The sequence below is a fragment of the Heptranchias perlo genome, chromosome 2 (assembly GCF_035084215.1).
Source record: "Heptranchias perlo isolate sHepPer1 chromosome 2, sHepPer1.hap1, whole genome shotgun sequence".
Lineage (NCBI taxonomy): Eukaryota > Metazoa > Chordata > Chondrichthyes > Hexanchiformes > Hexanchidae > Heptranchias > Heptranchias perlo.
This window is the reverse complement of record NC_090326.1, coordinates 52869148-52887219: the sequence shown is the minus strand read 5'-3', so window position 1 is coordinate 52887219 and position 18072 is coordinate 52869148. Positions and strand designations below refer to the sequence as shown.

At 43.1% G+C, this 18072-nt stretch overlaps 1 protein-coding gene across 1 annotated transcript in view; it reads right to left on the bottom strand.

Moving 5' to 3' along the window:
- Positions 1-18072, bottom strand: part of LOC137339234 (cadherin-12-like) — a 214152-nt gene that overhangs the window by 169148 nt on the left and 26932 nt on the right. The window contains exon 3 of the mRNA XM_068001881.1: positions 6848-7142. Coding sequence (XP_067857982.1) covers positions 6848-7142 — 295 coding nt within the window. The remainder of the gene's footprint in view (positions 1-6847; positions 7143-18072) is intronic.

The following is an 18072-nucleotide window of genomic DNA, read 5'->3' as shown; positions in this document are numbered from 1 at the left end:
CAATTGGTGTAAGAAACAAAACACAGAAGACATAGCAGGGTAAATGTTCGACTTCACCGTTTGGGTGGTAAACTGGCAGAGAGGTCTTAAATGGAAATAAAAACCAGGCTGGCGATTCGCTCCACCATTGTACCGCAAAGCAGCGAAGGTGAAAATTTTCTCTGGGTGGCACAAGTTAGGGCAGAGAGAGTTTGACTGAATAAAACTATGGGCGGAATATATGAAAAGTGGAGTTTGACTACCAATGACCAAGGGTGATTTCTCTTTCTTTCTGCCTGACTGAATTTGCAATGAAAAAAATAGTACCAGATGGAACATATGATTTGAAGTATCTGATTGCAGCAGTATTTTTCAACCCATTACCCTTGACAACCTATTTCACCAGATATTATTTTTACTAGAAAACCTGTCTTTAATGAAGCCAAGATCCAAAAAGCAGGTTAAATATCAATTATATAAAACATAAATGTATCAATGTTATATGGGATTAATAACTTACTGTTATAAACAGCATTGGTTTATCAAGAGCAACTTTTCCTAACCTGCAGCGATTATTTAATTATTTTATGTTTCTTTAATATTTACCACCTCACAGCTTCTTCAAAGTGACACAATTAGTCCAATTGAAAAAGCAACTAAATATTGGATCACCAGCTTTTTATTCATGACTATATTTTCACTAGAATTTGGAATTATAAGTGTTATCATCATCAGATCATCTTTAATTTAACCATGTACAATTGAAGTCACTATTTTCATTTACCAGATTGGAATTTAATTAAATCTATTTATAGGTAGATATGAAACAAACAAATCTTTACCGCATTCAATTATTTCTGACCGAATCCATTCTGTCATTTGCACATCCTGACCCATTACTTTGTTCTTATACATAATACCATAATTAATCATAGATTGTACGTAGATTTTAACTATAACTCCTCCCCATGATCTGCGGCTGTCCTTGACTAGTTGCTCCAGCCACTAGGAAATGCACCAGAATATTTCAGGTAGATTTTGGTATTGCAGATCCCTTTAACCAGTAGCTAGGCTGGGGGTTGGGGTTGGGGTGGGGCGGAGGAGTTGCTATTGAGCCCCAGTCTGAGAAAGGAAAACCACACTGCACTTTCTATTCAATACTTAGTCAACTCGGAGCCTGCCTGGGCAGAGGCAGGTGATTTAGGGTCCGCTTTATCCTCTAAAGGCAAGTTAATAATATAGACATAGGAAACATAGAAAATAGGAGCAAGACTAGGACATTCGGCCCTTCGGGCCTGCTCCACCATTCAAAATGATCATGGCTGATTGTCTAACTCAGTACCCTGTTCCTGCTTTTTCCCCATATCCCTTGATCCCTTTAGCATTAAAAAATGTATCTATCTCCTTCTTGAATATATCTAATGACTTGGCCTCCACTGCCTTCTGTGGTAGAGAATTCCACAGGTTCACCACCCTCTGAGTGAAGAAATTTCTCCTCATCTCGGTTCTAAATGGCATAACCTGTATCTTGAGACTGTGACCCCTGGACCCAGCCATCGGGAACATCCTCCCTGCATCTAGTCTGTCTTGTCCTGTTAGAATTTTATATGTTTCAATGAGATCACCTCTCGTTCTTCTAAACTCCAGTGAATATAGGCCTAGTCGACCCAATCTCTCCTCATACATCAGTCCTACCATCCCAGGAATCAGTCTGGTAAACCTTCGTTGCACTCCTTCCATGGCAAGGACATCCTTCCTCAGATAAGGAGACCAAAACTGCACACAATCCTCCAGATGTGGTCTCACCAAGGCCCTGTACAACTGCAGTAAGACATCTCTGTTCCTGTACTCAAATCCTCTTGCAATGAAGGCCAATATACCTTTCGCCTACCTAACTGCTTGCTGCACCTGAATGCTCGCTTTCAGTGATTGGTGTACAAGGACACCCAGGTCTCGTTGCACCTCCCCTTTTCCCAATCTAGTTCACTAAATGAGCGAGGCTCTCGGTAAGGAGCAATCTCTTTGTGGCCAAAACCTGGCCGACATAGAAAAATGCAGCTTATTGTAAAATCCATTCCCCCCCTCCCCCCACTACATAGTTTTTGTTTGCCTAAGAACTCTAGTAGGGTGGGCAGAGGCTTGTGTGGAGCATAAATACTGGTATGGACCAGTTGGGCTGAATGGCCTGTTTCTGTGCTGTAAATTCTATATAATACTGTTACAGTGAATGGTCTACTTTACCTTGAGGAGAAACCTGCCCTGATTTTAACTGCCCCCATCCCCAGGTGGAAACTGGGCGAGGGGGGCAGTTAAAATAACAAGTGTCAGACATTCACCCACCCCCGATCACGGCCCAGAGCTTTCCCCTCCACTAACTGCGAGGGAACGCAATAACAGATCCCGGCTGCAGCATTTTATTTAAATGAAGCCATGCAATTGAGATCGGCAGGGCCTCCACGTCCCCGGCCAATTACGGCCTCCCCGAGCCCTCCCCATTAATATCGGGGCCTTTGTTTCTATTCCAATGCTGTCCTGGCCAGCTTCCCATCTTCCATCCAACGTAAACTTTAACTCATCCAATCTGTATCCTAACTTGCACCAAGTCCCATTCACCCATCACCCGTGCTTGCTGACCTACATTGGCTCCCGGTCCGGCAATGCTTCAAATTTAAAATTCTCATCCTTGTGTTCAAATCCCTCCCTATCTCTAATCTCCTCCAGCTCTACAACCCACCGCAATCTCTGTGCTCCTCCAATTCTGGCCTCTTGCGTATCCCCGACTTCCTTCACCCCACCATTGGCAGCCGGGCCCTCAGCTGCCTAGGCCCTAAGCTCTGGAATTCCCTCCTTAAACCTCTACTCCTCTCTACCTCTCTCTCCTCCTTTAAGTCACTCCTTAAAACCTACCTCTTTGACTAAGCTTTTAGTCACCTGTCCTGATATCTCTTCATGTGGCACGGTGTCAATTTTGTCTGATAACATTCCTGTGAAGCGCCTTGGGACCTTTTACTACGTTAAAGGCACTAAATAACTGCAAGTTGTTGTTGTAACCTCCTTCTATCTGTCATGTGATTAGGAACTAATAATTGCTTAAATAAACAATTGCAACTTGGTCATAATATTCTTTTATCCTAGCGAGTGCGCAACAACATGACTCCAAAAATGTGCTGGATGCGATACCAGCAGTTACACGATGCCCTCCAAAAATGACCCCACTTCAGATCAGTGGGTGGGCACCTGATTTGCATGGGGCCGCTGTCACCTGCGCCTCTACTATATTTCGGGTGCTCATGCTGCTATAGACTCCACGTCCGCCTTCTATCCGGGGAGAAGGAGGTGCCTGGGCCCATCCCCCAAGCTATAAAGAAACAGGGGGCCAGTACAAAAACGTTTTACTCCTCCTCCGGGTGTCCATTTCCCTGGCCTGGACCCATTCCGCCTCAAGCGGGGCCCACTTGCATTGTTCTGAAGGCCAGAACTGGGCGTACCGGGCCTCTAGACATACACCAGGTTCCATATAAACCAAGCGAGCGGGATCTCCAGGCATAGGGAGTCCTAGCCTCAGATCCCTCCCTCTCCGTGTCACTGGCCTTGTAAGCGGTAAGCCGAGGCTCTGCCTGATACAAGGCCCAGTGGTGAATTTCAGTGAGAGCCCAATGGAATGACTGCGTCAACTCAGCACTGAATACATTTTGGAATTAAAAATTAATTTACCTGCATAAATTATCTAAAAGAAGAAGTGTCAGGAGATTAGTTAATCTCAGGGTACAGAGTGTTATACTCCGATCTACACTCTCATGCAGGTTAGTTGTTTGGGCTGAATGTATAACTTGGAAGGTGAGGGGTGCTGGCATTTGAAATAAAACGTCTTTTCACTTTTCAGATCCAGGATTTAGCACTTCCATAAATTTTGGCATAAATTAAATCCAAAGAGAAGCTCCCTCTCTTCCAACGACATGCTTCAAATTTAACATCAGGAAAGCAGTTTCTGCTGTGCGTTATTTATTGTGTAACTGAAAAGCACATCCTGTTCTATGACAAGCCAATTTACAGCTGAAATAGTTTTATGCTGTGAATTTACAACCACTAGGATTGGATTGAGACTGCCCAAAACTAATCTTGCTGAGTACATTTATAGCCAGCAGAAAAAGAGGAGCCTTTTATCAATCCAGAATAAATTTGAACCCTGGCCTTGGAGATCAAAGGACAGTATCAACCTACTGTACCGCCCAATCATTCTGCAGCCATAATATATAATGGTTACTCTCAATTGCTCTGCAATTCAATCACCCATTATTGCTTTACTTTATTAAATATTAAAGATGCTCTTAGCAGGTGGCAGTCACGATGCTTACAAAGCATCTTGATGACTGTTGCTCAAATGTAGGTATTAACAGTTGATTTTCTCGTGACATCGCTGGCTGTCAAAATTGGTCGAAAATTTGGCAGTGAGCAATAAAACAGAAGCGATCATTGAAAAGGTGTAATCTGCTCCTGTTCTTTCCTTGACAAATTGTTTCACCTTTAACCTCAGTAGAAATAAAAATCATTGACGGCGAAATTGGGCTTCGGCCGTAGGGTCAAATGCGTTCATAGCGAATTGTCCGCCCGTTTTATATGGCACCCGATTGAAGTCAATGGGAAAGAAAATGGAGCATGGTGTAGAACAGGCTGCCGATTCACTACGAGCACGTATCACGCTACCGGCAAAGACGAATTTCACCCCCATTGTATTTTTACCAACTAATTTGCATTTTCTATGCAAACAAAAATTAACATTCAAGATTAAAAACATGAGATTAAAACTACAATTAGGGAATCCCCAGCTGTCTTATGGATTTGCAAAACAGCCCCTTATTTCGAGTATTAAAATAATTTGGTCAGTGGAGCACAACTTTTAGAACAAATGTTGAAAATTGAAACAGGTAAGTTCCTAAGCAGACAGAAACTAATGCCATTAGTTTACACCGGGGAGGGAGGTTCACCCAATCCTCTGCTGTAACGTTGGCAGAAGTGCCGCAAAAAGCCTAGAGAAAGGCTTTGACAGAGTCCACATTATTTCTCCGGGGGCTTCTGTGGATCTTCTGCCTACGTTATGGCAGACAATTGGGAGAACCCTCCCGGAAATTCAACCCTATATTTTTTTCCCAAACTAAAATGTGACTAACATCAGGAACTTCCGCCACTTCCCGGAGCTTGTGCTGCTGTCAGGGAGGCTCACTGCTGCTCGCACATTCTCGAAAATCATGGGTTACGTGCCCACAATCTTCTGATATGCACAACCAGCAAGCAAGCTCCCAGCGCACACTCAGAAAATTACCCCCTGAAACAAGAACTACAATTTTTCCAAACACTATGGGGGGAATTTTAATCCTCCCTCATGATGGGCAGGTGGGCATCGGGTGGAGGGAGTTAAATTTGTAAATATGTAAAACCCAACATCAATCCGCCACAACCGTGCCTACTTCTGATTTAACTGGCTTGGGTACGTCTAAGTAACCTGCTCTGGAGAGGCAAGTTTGTGATTATAATATTTAAAATGAGGTTACGTTCCTCAGATTTTGGGAAACATTTGAATTTAAGGGCCGTGGGCCAGGTTTCGCAAGGCTCGGGAAACCCGGCTCTAAAGAGAGGCGGGAGATGCCAGATCCAGCCGGTAAGTGTGTTTCCAACACTACTTGTGGGCCTGGGGTGCAAGAATGCTTCCTCCCGGCCCCTCAAACTAACCTTCTGCCACGATCTCTCCATCCCCGTGATCTCTTCCTCCCCACGATCCAACGAACCCCCTCTTTTCCCCCCACTCCCCTCCGGCGATCTCTCCCTCCCTCCCTCCTCGCTGCCACACTCCAAGCTCTCCCCCCGCAACCAACCCCCGATTTTCTCCGTCCCCAGTGGTCCTCGGCTGTTGCCTTCTGCCTCAGGCTTCCCCTGCAAAAAATGCTAATGAGGTCCTGCCGTTAAATTCGGCACGACCCCTGCCTTCTCAGGATTTCTGGGTTTCCCGGCTGCAGACATGCCCCCCGCCCCCCCCACCACAATCCATCCTCACCTCCCCGTAAATATTGGGAGTCTCTAAATGAAATGAAAGTCTAAAGCTGGAAATCCAGGGTTGAGACTAATATCAAAATTATTTTTAGAATTAAAATGATGCTGGTATTTTCCCGTTGATCATGGCTGGTACAGCATTGCTGGCCATTGCAATCATTATTATGACCCAGGGTTGAAATTTAACTTGGGCGGCAATGGATTGGTCAATGGAGAGGAAAATCAGACCAGGTGTATATTGGGCAGTCGATCTGTTACCACCTGTTTTGCGCCACCTCCCAAGTTGGATTTCAACCCCGCTATGTGCACACCACCCAATCTAACTACTCACTGTAAGAAACACATGAAACATGGTTAGAAACCAACTATCTATTTTATGTCTCTGTCTCCTGTTTGTTTAAAGTGTTTTTTTTTACTGTTTTCTGTTGCATTTTTTCCTCCTTGATTTGACAGGGTGTTGGGGTCTGGGCCAAGGTTGCTTCTGAGACTACTGCCAGCCCCATTATGACAGTCAGTCAGAGGTACAGTACTTGGGAGATCCTAGTCCTGGTGACTTTTACCTCTTCTTTTGCTTTGAAGGTCTTGCCGAGGGAAATAGCTGAGCAGGAACAACAGTGAAGAATGGGATTGCATAGTTCTCCCTTTATGAGTCAAGTAGTGTTGCTAGATTATACACTTCAGGCATTTCAAACCTTTTAGCTTTACTCACAACTACAAGATCATGATTGGAGGTAATTTAATGTGGAGAAGGGGGATAAAAACCAGTAGTAAATTGAGACAACATCTAAATATTGTGCCCATAACCAAGCTCTATTCTACTTACCAGCGGGAGACATTTCCGGGACATGAGCAACATAAGGTCCATCCAGAAACTTCGGCTCATTGTCGTTAATATCTTGAACCTTAATGATAAACTCAGATTCAGGCTCCACAGGTCTTCTGGTTTCTGTATCAACAGCTTGTGCACGTAGAACATAGTAAGACTTTTCTTCACGATCCAGGCTTTTTATCGCATGAATGTCCCCTGTTATCTCATCGATGGTGAAAATCGAGCCAGCTCCTTGGCCTAAGAGGGTGTACTTTACAGAACCATCGCCGTTGTCCAGGTCAGAATGCAGCTAGGCCAACAGATAGAAATCAAAGATCATTAAAAGGGAACTGGTAAAGGTCAAACATAGACTCTGTCTGATCAGCTGCATGTTTTTCAGGAAGGTGCACTTAACAGTTAGACATTCTCAAATTGAGACATAAAGTAGATTTTCTGCCCATTGGCTTATAAACGTGTGACGATCGGCAAATATCTTCTCTTCGTTTGATCTATCTGAAATGAACAAGTTCTAAGGAGAATTTCCATGATTCCCATGTTCTAAAACAAGCATTAGAGACTAATATCAATTTAAAAATATAATTAGCTCAAAGTTCAAATGAAAAAATGATTCATAATATTAAGAGTTCATTATGAGGTGAACTGGCCCACTTTCAAGTTTTGGTATTGCATTGGAGCAATATATTATTGAGAAACTTAGTCTGACAGCCAGCCCGACAATCTCCTGCATTTTAAAACAATTGGTTCTTGCAGGAGTGTGGCTGTCATACTGTTGCTTATTCCAATCAAAGTAATAAATAGCCACAGTGTTTGTTTAATCCAAGAAGCAGAAAAGTGGTACAACAGGACCAGCAAACAGAAAGTCCAAATACCAAAGCCATGAGTTGACTGGGAGGTGAGATTTAAGTGTGGAATAATTTTATGGCTTCCTGATTGCTTATAATATTCAATTAACACTTTAACCACATTGTTGAACAAAATGCTGGGCAAATTTACCTCTTATTGCCCTTGGGTGTGAAGAATTGCCTGGAGGAAAATCTGGCAGGGAGGATCGCATGCCTGTGATGGAGCCTACCCAATTTTCCATCCATTAATTTTAAATGGAAAGAAAATGGGCCAGTTTCCATTATGAGTGCCTGATTTTCTTCTACGCACTCTGCCCAGATGATCTTTTATGCCCAATTGCAATAAGGGGAAGATCAGCCCACTCAGTCACGCAGTTAACAAAACACAAAACTTTAAATTACACAGAAAGGATACTAATGTATAAATGCTTAATGCATTTGAATGAAATTCTTTCCTCGATTAATATAACAGAAAGTGATTTAATTTGCTATTAAAAGCTGAAGGAATGAGACCTCACACTTGTAAAATTTAATTTTCAGTGCTAGAGAGATTGTTTGGCAGTAATTAAGACTTACCACACTGTTAAACGATACTTAGGCTGGAATGGACATGTCCTAACTTTATGAGGTGAGTTTAGTCCATATCTACGATGTCGGTACAGGAACTTCACGGTGTTCAATACATTTAAATGGGGAGTCAGACGGCGAGATGCCGTTTTCATGCAGCTTATGAAGGGGCAGCGCATTGCAGACAGCAACCTCCAGATTTTCGTGTTTAACTGCGCATCTCCACTCAACGAAGTTGTTGTCCGATTTGTGCATAAATAACGATGGGCGTCATGAGCCTCAACATTATTTTCACAGCAAAATCCGGCCCTTTAAGACTAATAAAACACATGGAACTCTGAATAGCAAAGATGAGATATAAACCCTGGAATCATTTAAGAAACAATTGGATGCCACAATAGCAGTAGGGGGAGGAACTGAAGGTCTTTCTCGATAGATGAGCAAAAATGGGCCAAATCGTCTTCCTCATTCATAATTATTTTGTGATCTTATAACCAGCAAGGTTTATTGGAGAGGGTGTTGCATTTTTGAGTCTGTGTTGGAAATCAGAATACTTTTCTAGTTTTTAATACCACTGCTTGTATCTTGGTCAGATCAGTACAAGTTTAATCAGTATAGTGCTCCAACTACTCTACCACAGTATGTGCCTTGACTCTAAGCCCAGAACACCCTCTATCACACACTGGGTCAAATCTTGCTGGAATGAGGCATCATACAGCATGCCCCGTTAGTTAGACTTTTTCCTGCACCCGTCAGCTCAAGATTTTTTTGCGCCATAGCTTGCTGGAAGTGCGAGCTGATAACGGCATGGCGAGGGCAATGGGGCATCTGGGACCTTAGTGAACGATGGTGCAACTTTATGCACTGCCATCCCCAACCGCCAGTGTATCTCCTTAACCAATAAGACGTAAGGTTTGAGAAAGAAACAGAGGAATGATGAAGAAGGAGGATGAATTAAAATCAAATCAGGTACAGAAAGAGAAACCATTCTATGATTCTAAAACCTCTAAGAAAAATTTACTACATACAGGAATGAAATTGAACAATTTAAATTGTTCCTTTTTTGGGCCAGAGAGGGCCAGAGGCGTTGATAACAATTATCACATCGTTAAAAGGATACTTATGCTTTTAATAACCAGCCCTAGCTTTCTGAGGTGAGTTTAATGGGCAATTAATGTGCAAATTCAGCAAGTTCTTAAAAATAACGGGGAGGCTAAAGGTGAGATGCCCTTTGTGCGAAGCAAACGGAGGAGCGGCGTAAATCGACCAGCAAGTTCTGGGGATTCTCAACTCATGGCATATTTATTAATCCACTGAATTTGCTGACCGATTTGGGCATTAATATCGGCGTGCATCGTTAGCACAACATTATTTTTCCAACAAGATTCCGCCCAATATTTTTTTTAAATCGATAAATGAAGGTTCATAGTGCAGGACACCATCAACATTGAAAAGAGTGATAAGAAATGAAGTGAATCAGGAAATAGTGAATAGTTGATGTCCAGCTTGGGCTTTAAACTCTAAAGGTTGTAAGATGTGGAAAGATTGAGCGAAGTTAGGAGCTTCACTGTTTTGAGGTGCTGGGAAAAAGTGTGTTCGAACAGGAGGCAGGGTGCAATGAGTCTCAATTTCAATGTGACGTTTCTCTTCAATCACCAGCCAGTCTGTGATCTTACTGAACAAGATTGCTAATAATCAACTCTACCTTTTTATATCTACCATTAACCCCAAGGCTGTTACTATATAATATAACTGTTTGTCCAAGCTCTGGAGTTGTAACTACCTATAGCTCAATCTATTTACAAAACTGATGTCTTTGCAAGCACAGGTCCTCTGGCTTTAACTCCATCAACCCTCCTGTCTGTTTACACAGGCTGAGCCTGATGTGATGGCAACTCAACATTTCGTTTTTAGCTGAGCTTTCTCTCCCATATCCAGTCCATCGTCAAGACTCCCTTCTTCCACCTTGAAATATTGCCCAATTGGCTCACTCTCTACTTCGCACCTTATAAAAAGAAAGATGAGAAAAGATCCTCAGGGCCTCCAATGTCCACCCTGTTCAAAAGATGGTGCAACTTTATGCACTGCCCTCCCCAACCATTAGTTAAATAAACCACTGGGGGAAGCAAAAGAAAAAGAAACTAGCTAATTGCAAGAAAACTGTGCGGAATACCTCCCAAAACCCCAAGCAAGCTCCAGGTGTAATAAAAACAACTTGCATTTATATAGCGCCTTTAACGTGGTAAACCGTCCCAAGGCACTTCACAGTAGTGTTATCAAATAAAATTTGACAATGAGCCATATAAGATCATAAGAAATAGGAGCAGGAGTAGGCCATACGGCCCCTCGAGCCTGTTCCACCATTCAATCAGATCATGGCTGATCTTCAACCTCAACTCCACTTTCCCACCCTATCCCCATATCCCTTGATTCCCCTAGACCCCAAAAATCCATCTATCTCAGCCTTGAATATACTCAACGACTGAGCATCCACATCCCTCTGGAGTAGAGAATTCCAAAGATTCACAACCCTCTGAGTGAAGAAATTTTTCCTCATCTCAGTCCAAAATGACCAACCACTTTTCTTGAGACTATGACCCCTACTTCTAGACTGTCCAGTCCAGGGGAAACAGCCTCTCAGCATCTATCCTGTCAAGCCCTCTCAGAATCTTATATGTTTCAATGATATCACCTCTCATTCTTCCAAACTCCAGAGAGTTATTAGGACAGGTGATGAAAAGCTTGGTCAAAGAGGTAGGTTTTAAGGAGAATCTTAAAAGACAAGAGAGACGTAGAGTGGCAGAAATTTTGAAAGGGCAATTTTATAATTGTAGGAATAATTTAATTTCTTCCTTATCCCTTTAAAATCTACCTTCCTTGAAGCTAATATTCTTAATTGATCTCCTTTCTTTTTGTATTATAACTCTTACTTTAAACTCCACTACTTATGAGGGTTGTTAGTGAGTTGCTCTTTGACTTTGACTATATCCACTATTCCTTGACCATTACATAATAGCAACACTAGTTTTGCTCATTCCCTTGTACATTCCATGATGATTTGCATCCTACAACAAATGGTCCATAGTCATGTACAGAAATAACAATTCACTTTTTTTATTCCCATTATTAACTTCCTAATTAATTCCTGGCAAATTAAAATCTCCTATCACAATAGCATTACCTTCCTAACACTTCTCACTGATTTGAGCATAATGTGTCCCAATGATATCCTCTGCCCAGCTTGATAGCCTCCAACTGACATCATCAGGACTCCCAGTCATACAACAACAACTACTTGCATTCATATAGTGCCTTTAGCAGAGTTAAAATGTCCCAAGGTGCTTCACAAGAGTGTTATCAAACAAAATTTGACACCGAGCCACATAAGGAGATATTAGGACAGGTGTCCAAAAGTTTGGTCAAAGAGATAGGTGCTGAGGAGCATCTTAAAGGAGGAGAAAGAGGTAGAGAGGCAAAGAGGTTTAGGGAGGGAATTCCAGAGCTTAGGGTCTAGGCAGCTGAAGGCACGGCCACCAATGGTAGGAGCGATTAAATTTGGGGATGCGCAAGAGGCAAGAATTAGAGGAGTGCAGAAATCTCAGAGAGTTGTAGAGCTGGAGGAGGTTACAGAGATAGGAAGGGACAAGGTCATGGGGGGATTTGAAAACAAGGATGAGAATTTTAAAATCGAGGCATTCCCAGGCTGAGAGCCAATGTAGGTTAGCGAGCAGAGGGTTGAAGGGAGAACGGAACTTGGTGCAAGTTAGGATACAGGCAGCAGAGTTTTGGATGAGCTCAAGTTCATGGAGGGTGGAAGATGGGAGGCCAGCCAGGAGAGCATTGGAATAGTCAAGTCTAGAGGTAACAAAATCATGGGTGAGAGTTTCAGCTGCAGATGAACTGAGGCAGGAGTGGAAACAAGGCGATGTTATGGAGGTGGAAGTAGACGGTCTTGGTGATGGAGCGGATATGTGGGCGGAAGCTCATCTCAGGGTTAAATAGAATGCCAAGGTTGTGAATGGTCTGGTTTAGTCTCAGATAGTGACCAGGGAGAGGGATGGAGACGGTGGCTAGTGAACGGAGTTTGTGGCGGGGACCAAAGACAATGATTTCGGTCTTCCCAATATTTAGTTGGAGGAAATTTTTGCTTATCCAATGCTGGATGTTGGACAAGCAGTGTGACAAATGAGAGACAATGGAGGTGTCAAGAGAGGTGATGGTGAGGTAGAGCTGGATGTCATCAGCGTACGTGTGGAATCTGACATCGTGTTTTTGGATGATTTTGCTGAGTGGCAGTATATAGATGAGAAATAGGAGGAGGCCAAGGATAAATCCTTGGGGGACTCTAGAGGTAATGGTGTGGGAGTGGGAACAGAAGCCAATGCAGGTGATTCTCTGGCTACAATGGGATATATAAGAATGGAGCCAGGCGATCACAGTCCCATCCAGCTGGATCCTGGAGGAGAGGCGCTGGAGGAGGATGGTGTGTTCAATCATGTCAAAGGCTGCAGACAGGTCAAGAAGGAAGAGGGGGGATAGTTTACCACGGTCACAGTCACATAGGGTGTCACTTGTGACTTTGATAAGGGCTGTTTCAGTACTGTGGCAGGGGCGGAAACCTGATTGGAGGGATTCAAACATGGAGTTGTGGGCAAGATGGGCATGGATTTGGGAGGTGACAACACGTTCAAGGACTTGAGAGGAAAGGGAGGTTGAAGATGGGGCAGTAGTTTGCAAGGATAGAGGGGTCAAGGGTAGTTTTTTTTGAGGAGGGGGATGATGACGGCAGATTTGAAAGGGAGTGGGACAGTACCTGAGGAGAGGGAACCGTTAACAATATCAGCTAACATGGGGGTCAGGGAGGGAAGTTGGATGATCAGCAGTTCGGTGGGAATAGGGCCGAAGGTGCAGGAGGTGGGTCTCATGGTCAAGATGAGCTCGGAGAGGGCATGAGGGGAGATAGGAAAGAAACTAGAGAAAGAGGTCAGTTCAGAGCTAGGGCAGGGGGGAACCTTAGAGGAAGTTTGGAAGCTTGGTGGGCTAGGAGAAGGGGGAGAGCAGCAGAGGCAGCTGAATGGATGGTCTCAATCTTAGTGACAAGGAAGTCCATGAGCTCCTCGCACTTTCCTTTGGAGGTGAGGGTGGGAGGGGCAGGGGAGAGGGGTTTAAGAAGATGGTTTGTAGTGGAGAAGACAAGCTGGAGGTTATCTTCGCATTCCAGGATGATCCTGGAATATGAAGTTTTGGCAGAGGAGAGCAGGACCTGATAGTGCTTTATGTGATCCAGCCAGATCTGGCGATGAATGGTTAAGCCAGTAATCTGCCATAAATGTTCAAGTCTGCGTCCTTTGGACTTAGAGATGAGGGCCTTACCAGGGGAATGACCAGGGTGAGAGGGAGTAATAGTTTTAATGGGGACAAGGGCATCAAAGGTGGAGGTGAGGGTGTGATTGAGCAGATCAGCTCATAGCTGCATAAATGTTGTGGTGAATGGAGGGCCAAAGGCTAGACAGTTGGGAATTTGAAAGTACAATTGTAAGTGACATGGGGGAGAGTTTTTTCCAGGGGCGGACACAGAAGAAAGTGGGGTTGGGAGGGGAAAGGGGGATGTGGGTGGAGAGGGATAAAAGCAAGTGATCAGAGATGGCCTTATCCGTGATTGACACTATGGGAGTAGAGAGGCCATGTGAGATGGCAAGGTTGAGGGAGTGGCCACGAATATGGGTAGGGGAGTTTATATGGAGAGAGAGATTAAGGGAGGATAGGTAGGCAGTGAACTCAGAGGAGAGACAGCATGAGGAGTTGAGATGGAGGTTGATATCACCTCTAAAACAGACTACCTATTGATCAAATAACATAATCATAGAATCATAGCATCATAGAATGGTTACAGCACAGAAGAACGCCATTCGGCCCATCAAGCCCGCTCTAGGCAAGAGCAATCCAGATAGTCCCACTCCCCCACCTTTTCCCCATAGCCCTGCACATTTTTTCCCTTCAAGTACTTATCTAATTCCCTTTTGAATGCCACAATTGAATCTGCTTCCACCACCCTTTCAGGTAGTGCATTCCAGATCATAACTACATGCTGCGTAAAAAAATTTTTCCTCATGTCACCTTTGGTTCTTTTGCCAATCACCTTAAATCTGTGTCCTCTGGTTCTCGACCCTTCCGCCAATGGGAAGAGTTTCTCTTTATCTAGAACCCTCATGATTTTAAACACCTCTATCAAATCTCCTCTCAACATTCTCTGCTCTAACAAGAACAACCCCAGCTTCTCCAATCTACCTACGTAACTGAAGTCCCTGGAAACATTCTAGTAAATCTTTTCTGTACCCTCTCTAAGGCCTTCATATCCTTTCTAAAGTGCGGTGCCCTGAATTGAACACAGTACTCCAATTGTGGCCGAAGCAGTGTTTTATAAAAGTTCATCATAACCTCCTTGCTTTTGTACTCTATGCCTTCATTTATAAAGCCCAGGATCCCATATGCCTTTTTAACCGCTTTCTCAAGCGGCCCTGCCACCTTCAATGACCTGTGCACAAACCCCCTGAGGTCTCTCTGCTCCTGCACCCCGTTTAAAATTGTACCCTTTAGCTTATACTGCCTCTCCTTGTTCTTCCTACCAAAATATATGACTTTGCACTTCTCTGCATTAAATTTCATTGGCCACGTGTCCACCCATTCCACCAGCCTGTCTATGTCCTCCTGAAGTCTATCACTATCCTCCTCACTGTTTGCTACACTTCCAAGTTTTATGTCATCTGCAAATTTGGAAATTGTGCCCTGTACACCCAAGTCCAAGTCATTAATATATATCAAGAAAAGCAGTGGTCCCAGCACCGACCTCCGGGGAACACCACTGTACACCTCCCTCCAGTCGGAAAAACAACCATTCACCACTACTCTGTTTCCTGTCTCTTAGCCAATTTCACATCCATGCTGCCACCGTCCCTTTTATTCCATGGGCTTCAACTTTGCTGATAAACCTATTATGTGGCACTTTATCAAAACACCTTTTGGAAGTCCATATACACCACATCATTTGCCCCGTAACTACCACTTTTTTTTTAATCAATACTTATTTCCTCCCCTATCCTAAGTAACCACTTGCTCTGAGGCGCCATGATATTGGTGGTGATTTCTCTCAACTGTGTCAACATCTTTGTCTGCATCTTATTTATCTGATCTGTCAGCTTTAGACCCCCCAAAAGGTTTCCTCCACTGCCTATACCTGAGTTCTTTGTCCATCCCAGCAGAATATCACCCATTTCTCTTTCTCCACCTTATTAATATTATTCTCCTTAATTACAGGTTGGCCATCTCTCCAATGTGCACTGCAAAATCTTCCTCCTCCCATATAGTACAGAACGTCTTCAACTGTTTCTCAGGCTCAGTGACTTTGAGCTTGTGCTAGTTTATCCAGAGAACCTATAGTTGTCGTTGGACATTGATGCTTTCTAGAAAATACCACATCATACAGGTTCCACTCAATACTGGTTTCTGCTGTCCAGTCTTACCAAATGGACTGAGCAACTATGATAAATAACAAATAGCTTTAGTGGTGATCTCCAGTTCAGGCCAAACTCTCTTCATTCACTCTGCAGCTTTCCCATTCTGTTGGCTTCGTGCAGTTCAGAAATCTTCTTGTTTGCACATTCTTACTTAAACCCACTCGAGCAACATTCCCTCTGCGACCAACTTTTCACAAACATCAACTAATCCAGAACTCAATTCCTCAAGTTCACTTTGATGTAAAGTCCAGCATAACCCCTCACCATCCTCATGTTCCTCCATGGGTTTCTTGTGCCCAATTGAATCAATGTCAAGACTCTCATCCTTGTTTTCAAATACCTCCATAGCCTCACTCCATCCTATCTAGATAATCTTCTTTAGCCATAGATCATAGGCCCCTCCCCCAACCCCATTTCTCTGATTCTAGATCACAACTTCTTCACCAATATTGGAAGCCAATCTTTCATGTATTCCATCTCTGATCTCTGAAATTCTCTTCCAAAACCACTTTACATTGTTATCTCTCTACGTGCCTTCAAAAGCCTCCTAAAAACATAGCTTTTCAACCATGCCTTTGGTCTATTCCCTAACTTCTTATATTTTCTACCCCCTAATTTATTTTATTGTCTATCTCTTGCTCCTTTTCTCTGTACAGTGCTCCAAGACAGTCTCTTATGTGAGAAGAACTATCTAAATGTAAATTGTTTTTGTAGTGCTGCATTGTCAGCAGTGTGTGCTGTAGACTTCCATCTACCATGAATTGGATTGAACCTGCCCAAATTATTCTCATTTAGGACAGCCATCAGACAGAAAGACTTTCACGATACAGTAGAGAATCAAGCAGAATACAGAAAATGCAGAGGAGAACTGAAAAAGGAAATAAGAACGGCAAAGAGATTGTATGAGAATAGATTAGTGGGTAAAATAAAAGTAACATTAAAATCTTTTATAAACATATAAATAGTAAAAGGATAGTCAAAGGAAGGGTTGGGCCAATTAGGGACCAAAAAGGACATGATCTTGTGGATGCTGAGGTACTAAATGAGCACATTGGATCTATCAATACAAAACAAGAGGATGCTGCCACTGTCACAATAAAAGAGGAAGTAATAGAAAAATTGGATAGGATAAAAATAGATAAAGAGGAGGCACTCAAAGCAAAAAAGTCACCCGGTCCAGATGGGATGCATCCTAAATTACTGACGGAAGTAAGGGTGGAAATTGTGGAGGCTCTGGCCACAGTCTTCCAATCCTCCTTAGATATGGGATGGTGCAAATGTTACATCCCTGTTCAAAAAAGGGGAGAGGGATAAATCTGGTAACTGCAGGCCAGTCAGCCTAATGTCGGTGGGGAAACTTTAATCGACAATGGTCTGGGACAAAATTAATTGTCACTTGGAAAGACGTGAGTTGATAAATGACAGCCAGCATGGATTTGTTAAAGGAAAATTGTGTCTGACAAAATTGATTGAGTTCTTTGATGAGATAACGGAGAGGACTGATGAAGTAGTGCGGTTGATGTTGTGAATATGGACTTTCAAAAGACGTTTAATGAAGTACCACATAATAGACTTGTTCGCAAAATTGAAGCCAATGGGATTAAAGGGGCAGTGGCAGCATGGATACAAAATTAGCTAAGTGACAGAAAGCAGAGAGTAGTAGTGAACAGTTGTTTTTCAGACTGGAGTGTAGTATACAGCGGTGTCCCCCAGGAGTCACTATTAGGACCACTGCTCTTTTTGATATATATTAATGACCTGGACTTGGGTATAATTTCAAAGTTTGCAGATGGCAGGGAACTCGGAAATGTAATAAACAGTGAGGAGAATAGTGACAGACTTCAGGAGGACTTAAACAGGCTGGTTAAATGGGCAGACACATGGCAGAGGAAATTTAATGCAGAGAAGTTTGAAGTGACGCATTTTGGTAGGAAGAATGAGGAGAGGCAATATAAATGAAAGGTTAAATTTTAAAGGTGGTTCAGGAACAGAGACCTCGGGGTGTACGTACACACATTTCTGAAAGTGGCAGGACAAGTTGATAAGGCTGTTAAAAAAGTACATGGGATCCTTAGCTTTATAAATAGAGGCAAAAAGTACAAAAGCAAGGAAGTTATACTAAACCTTTCTAAATCACTAGTTAGGCCTCAGTTGAAGTATTGTACACAATTCTGGGAACAACACTTTAGAAAGGATGCCAAGGCCTTGGAGAGGGTGCAGAGGAGATTTACTACAATGGTACCAGGGATGAGGGACTTCAGTTATGTGGAGAGATTAGAGAAGCTGGGATTGTTCT